A 12,130-nucleotide genomic window follows, 5' to 3' on the forward strand; every position below is an offset into this window, starting at 1 on the left:
ACAGCCGCAGTCCTCCGCGCCGGCAGGGGGCGCTGCGCGGCGCCGAGCGCCGGCCCCGCCGCCGTGGCCCTTCCCGGCATTCCCTGTGAGCGGCGGCTGCTCACCATGGCGGACCCCAGAGACAAGGCGCTGCAGGACTACCGCAAGAAGCTGCTGGAGCACAAGGAGATCGACGGCCGCCTCAAGGAGTGTGAGCGCGGGCACGGCGGGCCGTGAGGGGACGGGGCGGGGGGGGGGTGGGCGCCTCTGAGCGCCCCGCGGAGCCCCCGAGAGGGAGCGCGGCGCTGCCCGCGCTTCGTCATGGGCCTGGCCGGGCCCTGGGGAGCGGGGGGCGGACGGGGCTGGGCGCGGCCAGCGCCGCCGCTGGGTCCCGGTCCCCTCGGGAGAGCTCCGGAGGGTCACAGAATCACGGAGTCCTTCAGCTTTGAAAAGATCTCTGGGATGAGCGGGACCAAGTCGTGACTGTCAGCGCCTTGTCAGCACCGAGTGCCGCGTCCAGTCGTTCCTTGGACACCTCTGTTAGCGTTCAGGAGCACACATAACCACGGAATGTGGTTATATGCAGGTGCTTTTATTGTAGAGCTCTGGGAATCAGGGCTACAGACCCAAATCTGACTCCGACATGGCTTTCGAGCTGAACGTATTTTATATTCTATCTTACATATTAATTATTAAACTTATATTGTTCTATTATATACATTGACTTCATTCAAGCATGAGTTTCTCGCGATCTTTCTCAAGCCCCTGACCACAGTTTCTCATGATTATTCTCACGATTAAACAGTAATTATATCCAATCATCACATCTAACAACTATACCATTTATCATATACTACCTACAGAGGTGCAGTTCTAGCAAGTACAAGGCCTATACTTTCCCAGGGTATTTTCCCAGGGCCTACTAAGCTTAATTTTCCTTCCAACTCCCCAGATCCCCATGATTTTAGAACCCTTTTACTATCACCTCCAGGGATGGAGACTCCACTGTCTTTCTTGGCAGCCTTTCCCCAGGGACTTTTTTTCACCCTTTCCATGAAAAAAAAAGTCCCTAATATCTAGTTTAAACTTACCCTGGCACAACTTGAGGTCATTTCCCCTTGTCCTGTCTCTGTTCCCTGGAGCAGAGCCCGACCCCCCCAGCTGTCCCCTCCTGTCAGGAGCTGTGCAGAGCCACAAGGTCCCCCCTGAGCCTCCTTTTCTCCAGGCTGAGCCCCTTCCCAGCTCCCTCAGCCTCTCCTGGAGCTCCAGCCCCTTCCCCAGCTCCCTCAGCCTCTTCCCAGCTCCATTCCCTTCTCCACATTAGCTCAAGGCTCCTTGCTGGTCTCCCAGTCTCACTCTACCTGCAGCTCTGCTGCTGGAAAAGGGTCTGGTCCTGTGCTCTTGTGGGGTTGAAGGTTACCAAAATCCTGTGTTTCTTTCCTCTCCTAGTAAGGGAACAGCTGAAAGAGCTCACCAAGCAGTATGAGAAGTCAGAAAATGACCTCAAGGCCTTGCAGAGCGTTGGGCAGGTACGTGAGGGAAGCGAGGTGTTGACATCCTGTGCTGCCTCTTGCAGTAACCTTTACATGCATTTTTAGCAGCAAGAACTAGGGAGTGGGAGCAAACAAACAGGGGCTTTGACAGCAGGAACCGATGGGTTAGGGATGGGTTACAGGGTGTCTGAGCCCTGCAGTGTTCATTTCCCTTGAGGCTGATGCTGTATTTACTGTTTTACAGATCGTCGGTGAGGTTCTTAAACAGCTGACAGAGGAGAAGTGTGAGTACACTCAACTGTTATATTCTCTGAGAGTCTGGAAATCATGGAACCATGGCATGGTTTGGGTTGGAAGAGACCTTTAAGAGCATCTCATTCCAACCTTCCACTATCCCAGGCTGCTCCAAGCCCTGTCCCACCTGGCATGGAACACTTCCAGGGATGGGGCAGATATAAAACAAAAAGCTTTTGAAGTTTAAATCCTTTTTAAGTTATGGAGAAGTAAAGAATTAAAGTGTTGGTGATCAGATTATTGGCAGAAATCATTCTGGTTAATTCAGAATCAAAGCTCAGAGGGTGAATTGAGTAAATTTGGGGTTTTTCTTTAATTTTCTTTCTCCAGTCATTGTGAAGGCTACAAATGGACCAAGATATGTGGTTGGCTGTCGCCGTCAGGTAATTCATCTGTGTCAATATTCATTTAAAATTTGCTTTCCTGTGGAATATTAGCATTGCTTTTCAACCACTGGGTCCTTAGTGGAGTGTTTTTCTCTTCTTTAATGTGCACACCACTATTTTACACTGGTACCTGCTCCCCTCTCCCTTTGTAGTGGTAGCAGTGTAACTTCTGGTGGAGACAAAATAATCCACAGCATTCCCAGGACCTTGCATGTGTTTTATGATTTTTCTTGAGTCAAAACTCTGTCCTTCTGCCTGATTTTGGACTCTCTGAAAATTAATTGTTACGATAATTGATTGTGTAATTTCACAGTTGCTGTGCTGTGACTGTTGCTGTCTTGCTGCTGAGTTTTAGATTTGATGTTATTTCACCTTATATCATAATCATGGAATAGTTTGGGTTGAAAGAGACCTTAAATCCCATCCCATTCGACCTTCTGTCATGGCAGGGACACCTCCCACCGTCCCAGGTTGCTCCAAGCCCTGTCCAACCTGGCTTTGGGCACTGCCAGGGATCCAGGGGCAGCCCCAGCTTCTCTGGGCACCCTGTACCAGGGCCTGCCCACTCTCACAGCCAGGAATTCCTTCCCAAAATCCCATCCAGACCTACACTCTGTCTGTTTAAAGCCATTATCTTTATCCATATCTTTATTTTTTTTTCCTCTTTCTGGAGAGAAACTGATGTTCATTGCAGAATTTTGGGACATAAGTAAAATGAATTCCACTATGGGGCATGTGAGGTAATCTTGATGTTGAAACAGAGCTGAATCCTAAGGGATAGGTTGTCCTTGGATGAACCAGCACTTTGGAGTTTATTCTTCACTAAAAACACTCTTTTATCTTAAAAGATCCTTGATTTGCTACCAGAGGCTCAAAAAAAATAAAACCCTGATTGTTTTCAAAATGTCAAAATATCAAAGACAAACAATTTCTTCTGGACTAGAAGGACGAGTTTTTGATCAAAGCCCTCCTGGCTGAGCTGCTGCTGCTCAGGAGGGAGGAGAGCAAGGCTGCTTAAGTGGGAGCAAAATAACTTCCCTATCTCAAGTGCATTAGTTAAGAAGGTCAAGTGGTTTCTCTTTGTTTTCTTCTCACTGCAAAATAACTTCAGTCTGTTGGGCAGAGTTGAATCTGAGAGATTCCAAGCTGTTATAAAGTTTTTTGGATAAGGAAGCTGGAAAGAGGCCTTAGTAGTGACTGGAGTAAGGGAGAGGGGACAGCTTGATCCTAAACCCTTCCAGAGGGTCAAGGACCTGGCAAGGCACCTTATAAATCCCCCAGCAGGGACAGTGGGAAACTTCCAGCAGTCCTGGAAAAGGATTGTCAAAATCCTCTTTTAATTCCAGCAAAATTTAGTAGGGTGTGCTGGAATGTGTTTTAAAATCCCATAAAAATGGAATAAGCAGACAAAAACTGCTGAGGCAGGAGAGGAGGCATCCAAGGTGAAAGAGTAATAACTGAACAGCTGACTTCAAAGAGGGGAAGTAATGACACAGGAAAATGTTAAACTTTTTGTGAGGGTTGTTTAGTTATTCTGAAACAGCTGTTCCTGTGTGGAGAAGAGGGGAGAGGATTAGATCCCACTGATGCAGTCAGATTGACAGCAGTAAAATGAAAAATTAATGATGGACCAGAAAACAGTCTTTGTTTTAAAAAGAGGTGGAGGTAAGGTAATGACTGCTTGATGTGTCACTCTGTAGCCTTCTTTTTTCTTGTGTGTGATGGAGCAAGGAGTGCAAACTCCAGTGAACATTTTGGCTAAAATCAGGGTTTGGAGTGGGGTTCTAACAGAATTCTTTTTTTTGGGATTAGCTTGACAAGAGTAAGCTGAAGCCAGGGACGAGAGTTGCTCTGGACATGACCACTCTGACTATTATGAGGTAGGATTCTGCTCTTCTCACCATAAAAAGAGGGAAAAACATTACACAAAGACTTGAATAATCACTTCTGCAATATTTTGTGAGTGTTTTCTGCAAAGCAATGCTTAAGTAAGGACAATTATTTTGAGGGAAGACTTGTGTGTCTGTTTTATATGATTTAAAAAGTAATTGGTTTTTCTTTAGAGAAATAATTATAGTATTTTCAGCCATGTTTTAAGCTGTGTTTTAAAACTTAAAAAAGTTTGCTAGGTTTGGGGTTTTTTTCTGTTTTTTCAGCAGGTGAGGTGGGAAGAGAAGAAATAATGTTCATATTGCTGTAAAATATATGGGAATAACTTTATGAATTTATAAATGTGTCTACACCATAAAAATATCTCCTCTTAACTCTTGTTTTCCAGATACTTGCCCAGGGAAGTGGATCCACTGGTTTATAACATGTCTCATGAAGACCCAGGAGATGTTTCCTACTCTGAGATCGGAGGCTTGTCGGAACAAATCCGAGAGTTACGGGAGGTACCCAGTGCCTCAAACCCCCATCAGATCCTGATCCAAGCTCTCAGTGAAGCTTTTCAGGGCAAAACCACCTCTTTGATGTTTGTCCTCCACCAGCATGGGGCTGTTCAAGGATCCTCTCAGATCAGTGCTTTTCATGTTTCATTTAAAGTGCTTGGACTGGGATTAAAATGAAGATGATCCTTTAGAGAAGAGGGTTTAAAGGATCCAGGATGCTTTAGGCTGTGGGAGTGCCTTGAAGTCAAGTGGGAGGGCCAGCAAAGCAGGCTGGAATTTTGCTCAAAAACTGCCAGGATTGCTCTGGGGAATAGAATTAGGACAGTAGGGATGTGATTTGAGCAAAGAGCATTGAGAGGAAGCAGCAATTGCAGAGCCAGGGCAGGGGAGTGGATTGATCCATGGGATCTCACATTTTCTTACTGAGCTGTTTCTCACACAAAAATGCTGCCAATAAATAATGCAGATAGGTGAAAAACAGGCTGGCATGTGCACCACTAACTGTTTTAAAACTCAGAGGCTCAGTTTGCTCTCTGTCCCTTCACAGGTCATTGAACTGCCACTTACAAACCCAGAATTATTCCAGCGTGTGGGAATTATCCCTCCAAAAGGCTGCCTGCTGTACGGCCCCCCTGGTGAGTCTCAGCAAAGGGCAACAAGTGTTTGGTTGTTGCTTTCAGACTGACCAAAGCCTTCTTTGATTCTCCTTCTTTCCCTTTTTATTTTTATTTTTTCCTTTTTCTTTTTTCTTTTTAATTTTTCTATTTTCTTTCTTCTCTTTTTCCTTTCTCTTTTTTCCTTTTTTCTTCCTTTTTTCCTTTCCTCTCTGTTTCCTCTCTGTTTCCTCTCTGTTTCCTCTCTGTTTCCTCTCCCTTTCCTCTCCCTTTCCTCTCCCTTTCCTCTCCCTTTCCTCTCCCTTTCCTCTCCCTTTCCTCTCCCTTTCCTCTCCCTTTCCTCTCCCTTTCCTCTCCCTTTCCTCTCCCTTTCCTCTCCCTTTCCTCTCCCTTTCCTCTCCCTTTCCTCTCCCTTTCCTCTCCCTTTCCTCTCCCTTTCCTCTCCCTTTCCTCTCCCTTTCCTCTCCCTTTCCTCTCCCTTTCCTCTCTCCATCTCATCTTTGTTTTTTCCTTTCCCTTTTTTCTTTCCCCTTTTTTCTTTTTTTTTTCCTTTTCCTTTCCCTTTTCTCTTTTACTTTCTTCTTTTTCTCCCTCTTCCTTTCCCTTTCCCTTTTTTTCCCTTTCCCTTTTTAATTCATTGGCAGGCAGTGTTGAGTCAGTAATTAAACAGCTTCAATCTCTTGTTTATGCAGGCACAGGAAAAACCCTTTTGGCCAGAGCAGTTGCCAGCCAGCTGGATTGCAACTTCCTCAAGGTGTGTAATAGCACTGCCCCCACACACATGGGGTCTGTTTGCTCTCCAGTCTCCTCATCCAGGCCCTCTGTCCTTCCCAAGGTGGTGTCCAGTTCCATAGTGGACAAATACATCGGCGAGAGCGCTCGGCTGATCCGAGAGATGTTCAATTATGCCCGAGATCATCAGCCCTGCATCATTTTCATGGATGAGATCGATGCTATTGGTAAGGCTCGTGGCCTGGGGGGTGCCTGGGCTCTCCTTTTAAGGCTGGAGTCAGCTATAAAGCCAATTCCCCCCGTTTAAAAGGCAAAATTCAAGTAGTAGAACTGATGGGTTTGGTGTGCTGCAGGTGGGCGCCGCTTTTCCGAAGGCACATCAGCTGATAGAGAAATTCAGAGGACTCTGATGGAGGTGAGTGTCCAATTCTGACTGTGGCCTGAACAGCCACGGTAAATAATAGTACAGGTGTGAATTGTTACCTGGGATCTGGCTTTGCAGTACCTTTTCTGGGTTAATAATCTTAAACTAGAAGTGAACTAATTGCTGCTTTTACAAATGGCACGTTCTGCACATCCTGATAACTCAGTCATGAGTTCAGTGTGGAGACTAATGGAATCTTTTAAATTGCTGAAATGATTTGGGATATTTTCTTCTGCTTACTGCTGCTCCCTGCTTCTTTGAAGGTTTGCAGAACCCCCCTTTCTGTCTCTCTTAGTCCCAAAGGCACCCAATATATAACATTTTTGGACTCTTGCAGTTGGATTTTCAAAGCTAGGAGGAGCACTTGTATTTCTTTGTTTCTGTATTCATTGCTTTGATAAACTGGGTTGTGTGAAGAGAATATTAAAACCACTGGTGACAATTAGGAATTCTGAAGCTAATGGGAACCTTCCTTGGCCTGTGTTTGCAAACATTTTGCCTGGTTCTAAAGAATGTGTCTGCTTTCCATAGAGAATTAAATCACTGTGATCAAAGAGCAAGTGCTTTGAGTGTTCACAATGAAATGCCTTCCTGTGTGTGGATTAGTATTCCAGAGGCTGTTCTTCAAGTCTAATTGGAATGTCCTGGCCTTGGTGCACTACAGTCCAAATGTGTCAGGCAGCCATTGGCTCCTTCAGTCCTTGCAGTATTTTCTTTGCCTCATTGTTTCAGTCAAGTGTTTCACGTTTGAGCTCAGCTTTGCTCAATGTCCTTTTCTGTGGGCAAAGCATTTTCAGTGTCTCTTAAGCTCTTCACTGCTTGGGATTGAATATTCAGGGAGCTCAAGGCCTTGTAGGATTCTTTTTTACTTCAGAGCTTTTCATCTTGAAGAATACTTAGGTAGGAAAACAAACCTGGGAAGATTTGGGGCTGTTTAAAACCAAAGTTCTGTTCCCTGTTAGTTGTTGAATCAGATGGATGGATTTGACACTCTGCACAGAGTTAAAATGATCATGGCTACCAACAGACCTGACACCCTGGACCCTGCCCTGCTGCGGCCCGGAAGGCTGGATAGAAAAATCCGTGAGTTTCTGCTTCCCAGTGGCTGGAAGGAGGATGTAATCCATGGGAATTGTGGGTTTCTGCTTTGATTGAAGCTCTAATTCTTTCTAGATATCGATCTACCAAATGAACAAGCCAGATTAGATATTTTGAAGATTCATGCAGGTCCTATCACTAAACATGGTGAGATAGGTAAGTAGAAGTTCCCTGGATGTCATTCCTGCTGCTGTTCATAGGGATGGGAAGAGGGTGAGTTGTTACAGTGATTCTGATTGTATTCCCACCTTCACACTGCCCACACAACTTCCCCTCTTGGAAGTCTACTTGTTTTATTTTTAAATGCATCCTGATTGAACCGTTGTTAAGTCTTTGAAAAGGAAAACTGAATATAAACCCTTGGAGCCCAGCTGGAAACTGGAAAATCAACAAGGTTCTCATCTGGCAGTTTCCTGTTTCTAATGGGATGGCTTAATGCAAGTAAAGAGTGTTTTCATTCACCCCTCAATGAAAGAAATATTGCTAATGAAGAAGTCTGAAAGCAACAATCTTTAAAAGTCAGGGAGAAATCTTGGAGATGGCATAAGCAAAATTGTTGTCTGGTAGTAGTGTGGATCATTCTCTCAGGAGTGTAAGGGCAGAATAATAAGATAAAACGGGGAGGGTTTATTTAAGGGCTGTGTTACTCTGAGCTGCCCAGAGTCCTGCTTTCACAGCCACTCCTCCCAGCTTTCCTGGAGGAAGCTGGGGCTGGGATTTGCCTTTAAAGCAGCGCTGGCTGCCTGGGAGTGCAGCAGTGCCCCAGGGCCCTGTGCCACCCCCACCCCCTCTGTGCTGACAGCAGCGATTCCTGCAGCCCCTGGAGCTGATCCCAGTCACCATCTGGCTGCATCAACAGCTGCAGCTCAGCTCAGGGACAGCAGGAGGGAGCTGGGGGAGGGCCAGGGCTGGGCACTGCTTTTCTTAGCAGCAGTGTTGGCTTAAACCTGCACGTGGCTGCAGGCTAAGGAGAGAAGGAGCTCAAAGGAAATCATGAGCCTGAGGTAAAGTTTTTGGAGAGAAACTTCTTACAAGGCATGGAGTGACAGCACAAGGGGGAATGGCTTCCCACTGCCAGAGGGCAGGGAGAGGTGGGGTGGTGAGAAGAAACTCTTCACTGTGAGGACAGTGAGGCCCTGGCTCAGTTTTCCCAGAGCAGCTGTGACTGCCTCTGGATCCCTGGAAGTGTTCCAGGCCAGGTTGAATGGGCTTGGAGAAAGTGAAAGGTGCCCCTGGCCATGGCAGGGGTTGGAACAAGATGCTCTTGAAGGTCTCTTCCAACCCAAGCCATTGTGGGATTCTGGAATTCTGCTCCATCCTGTTCTCGTGTCTTTGGCACTGCAGTGGAGCAGGGTGGGATCGGAGGTGTCAGGTCCTTGCTAAATTCCTGCATGTGATGTGGAAAGACTGTGATGCTCAGCTTTGATACCCCAAAAGGAAGGCCTGAACTTAGCAGCAGGGTGAGGTGGAAATTGGATTAAAATCCAAAGATAAGGATTTGCTCAGGTTCAAGCATGAGATTCTCCTGCTTCAATCCTGGTGTCTGCTGAAAACCCTAAACTCACAAACCTTGCACTGTTCAACCTTGCTCATTCCCCTCACTTAGGTTTTTTAACTTTCCAATTTTTATATGACATTGTACTACATGGAATTAAAATACAGCTGAAGAACTACTCATCTTCAGGAGCTTTTGGATTCTTGAGATAAAAACATTTGATTCAAATGTTTTGAATTTTATACAGAAGGGAAACTGAAAAGTTTTCCAGGGAACTGATAATTTTAATAAGCAGCCTTGCAAAAATCAGAACTTACTGGAGGCTCAGCAGTGGTTTAGAAATTGATTTCCACTGAATTATAACCATGGCCACTCTTTTAGGAAATAAATGTGCATAAAACATCAGGCTTAATATATTAAGACACTAAGTGCCTTTAGTAGATGGAGTGTTGGAAGTGGAAAGGGACTGAGTTATGACCACTTGGAGATGAGTTTTCTGGCTTTTTACAGCATTTAAATGATAAGAACATTGCCTTGATGGAGCTTTTGCACTTCATGTTGATTCTTGTAACCACAAATTGGTAACTTTGGGATTTCATTATATAACACGAGCTTTTGGCTGCCACACATTTCTGTTTTAATGGAAGGGCTGATACAGCTGCTGATTCCAGTTAATTTATCAGCCCAATGGGCAGCTCTGTTTGTACTGAAATCCAAGTTTGGTAGCTGGATCTGTATTTTATTGGCATCCCTAAGGGGAAGGGTGATTTATTCCTAACGGGTGCTGGTGTTTTGTGAACAGATTATGAAGCAATCGTGAAGCTTTCAGATGGCTTCAACGGAGCAGACTTGAGAAACGTCTGTACTGAAGCAGGTAATTCTTTAACTCTTCATTTGGATGTGCTAAATCTTGGATAATGCTGAATCTTGGAGCTGTTCCTCTGTGGATTAAACCCAGGAGCTCAAAAACATTCTACTGGAACATTTCACTTGAGCTGATCTGAGCCAGCCACTTGTTGGCTGATCATGATGTGTCCCAGTGTCTCATTAGAACCAGATACATTCCAGAAACAGGGATTGTACCCATTTTTCTCCTTTTTGGAGATAATTCAGGGCTCTTGGTACCCATGTACCTGCAGAGTTGATGCTATTTTATGCTTTTTTCACATGAAAATTTGTGGAGTTTGCCTGCATGGGCAGGCTGATTAACACAGTAAATGCACACTCAGAGTTTAAACAAGTTTTCTTTTTAGTACTCCCTTAGTTCAGAAAGGTGAATTCCCTTCTCTTCCCAACATCCAGGACATGGGAAAGTCGTGCAGATAGTGTAACCTGGATCAGTTTTCATTTGAATTTGAGTGAAACTTCATGTTGTGTCTCTTCACACTGTTAAATCCTCTCTCCCAGGGATGTTTGCAATCCGTGCTGATCATGACTTCGTAGTTCAGGAAGATTTCATGAAAGCTGTCAGGAAAGTGGCTGATTCCAAGAAGCTGGAGTCCAAGCTTGACTACAAACCTGTGTAAATTAAATTATAGAATTTGTGATTGATTGTACACATCCTACTGGGTTAATGCATAAAAAAAAAAAGGAGAGAAATAATGTACCTCTTGATTATCATTGTAAGGTGTTTGTGTAGCATGTAGCTAGTAATTTTGGGAATGCTAGTTGCAAGTTGGCTACAGGAGTGTGTTTTCTGTACAATTCTGAAATGCAATGTTCATTACAGCCCAGGCTCAGTAAAAGTGTGTAGAGATGTGTTGTTCTCTTTGCAATTATGGTGGGAATTTATAAATGTGCTTGAAGGGATTCACAAACAAAAGTCAGTTCATTTCTTGACTTTTTGTATATCAGTAAATCTCCTTTCCCCAAACAGTTTATGAATAAAACCTGTTTAAAACCGTTTATCCTGGTGGATTTTGTGTGTAGCTCTCACAGAGAGGTGAATTTTGTGTCTTCTGAGTTTGAGGAGCAACTTTTCTCTGGTGTAAGGATTGGAGTTCTCCTATACCAAACAGAGGCAGCCTAATCCTCGGAGAGAGAAGGGGCTGGTGGGGTCTGGACAATCCTTTCCATGAAGGAATTTTCCCTAATATCCAATCTAAACCTCCCCTGGTGCAATTTGGGGTCATTTCCTCTCCTCCTCTCCCTGTTCCCTGGAGCAGGGCCCGACCCCCCCGGCTGTCCCCTCCTGGCAGGAGCTGTGCAGAGCCACAAGGTCCCCCCTGAGCCTCCTTTTCTCCAGGCTGAGCCCCTTCCCAGCTCCCTCAGCCTCTCCTGGAGCTCCAGACCCATTTCCAGCTCCATTCCCTTCCCTGGACACGCTCCAACCCCTCGGTGTCCTTTCCATGAGGGGCCCAGAGCTGTCCCCAGGGCTGGAGGTGCCAGTGCCAGCACAGGGGACAGTCACTGTCCTGCTCCTGTGGCCACACCGTGCCTGGTACAAGCCAGGTGCCTTTGGCCTCTTTGCCCACCTGGGCACACTCATTTGCTGCTGAATTCTGGAAATAAGATTTACCTGAGCTGGTGTTTATTTATTGCAGGAAGTAAACAAGGTGGTGGTGGTGATTTTAAGGGCATCTGCTTTACTTTTGTTTTTATTTTCCAAGCAGTTCCACCCCGAGGTGTGCACACAAACCCACTGCACTGTGCAGCTCACCTGAATGTTGCACTGGAGCAGCAATGCACTAAATTGCACTTCTGGCTACTTCTAATTATCCTAATTGGATTACTCTGGGCCTGCTCAGCTGACAGGCAAGTACATTAGATTAGCTCTTGACTTCCCAGGAAACACACAGCATCTCCCTGGCAATTTTAACAGCTGTAGTTTTATTTCCTTTCCCATCACAGATCAAACAGATGTAGAACAGTTAAAACAGGACAGGCAACAATATTTCCTTGTTTATATGGCTATGACCTTTCTCCCTGTTGTGGCTGTGTCAGGAGTGTAAAGATGCAAATCTTGGGTTTAGTTTTAACACCCTTTTGAGTCCATGTGCCTGGAACAATGAGAACATGAAATCAAAGTCCATTTCTGAGCAGAACAGTGATGGAAACAGCGAGCTGGGCCTCTGGCTGAGGGAATGGTTGCTGAAATGTGATTGTTGAAGGTTTCTCAAAGTGTTATTTAGTAGAAACAGCAGAAAGGTGCACTAGAAATAAAAATTGACACTCTAAAATTCCAGGGCTAGCATTTCCAAAAAGACACTTCCAATTTTATTTAAG

The 12,130-nt window shown here is 45.2% G+C and overlaps 1 protein-coding gene across 1 annotated transcript; it reads left to right on the top strand.

Moving 5' to 3' along the window:
- The first annotated feature begins 69 nt into the window (after window positions 1-69).
- On the top strand, window positions 70-10,810 carry PSMC6 (proteasome 26S subunit, ATPase 6). The gene is made up of 14 exons (XM_053981716.1): window positions 70-190; window positions 1,429-1,508; window positions 1,717-1,756; window positions 2,097-2,149; window positions 3,965-4,032; window positions 4,431-4,545; window positions 5,090-5,177; window positions 5,849-5,910; window positions 5,992-6,115; window positions 6,242-6,303; window positions 7,275-7,395; window positions 7,486-7,566; window positions 9,708-9,779; window positions 10,313-10,810. The coding sequence occupies exons 1-14, from the start codon at window positions 106-108 to the stop codon at window positions 10,429-10,431; spliced, it is 1,170 nt and encodes a 389-aa protein (XP_053837691.1). The 5' UTR covers window positions 70-105; the 3' UTR covers window positions 10,432-10,810.
- Window positions 10,811-12,130: the final 1,320 nt, after the last annotated feature.

Source organism: Vidua macroura, chromosome 6 (genome assembly GCF_024509145.1).
Source record: "Vidua macroura isolate BioBank_ID:100142 chromosome 6, ASM2450914v1, whole genome shotgun sequence".
Lineage (NCBI taxonomy): Eukaryota > Metazoa > Chordata > Aves > Passeriformes > Viduidae > Vidua > Vidua macroura.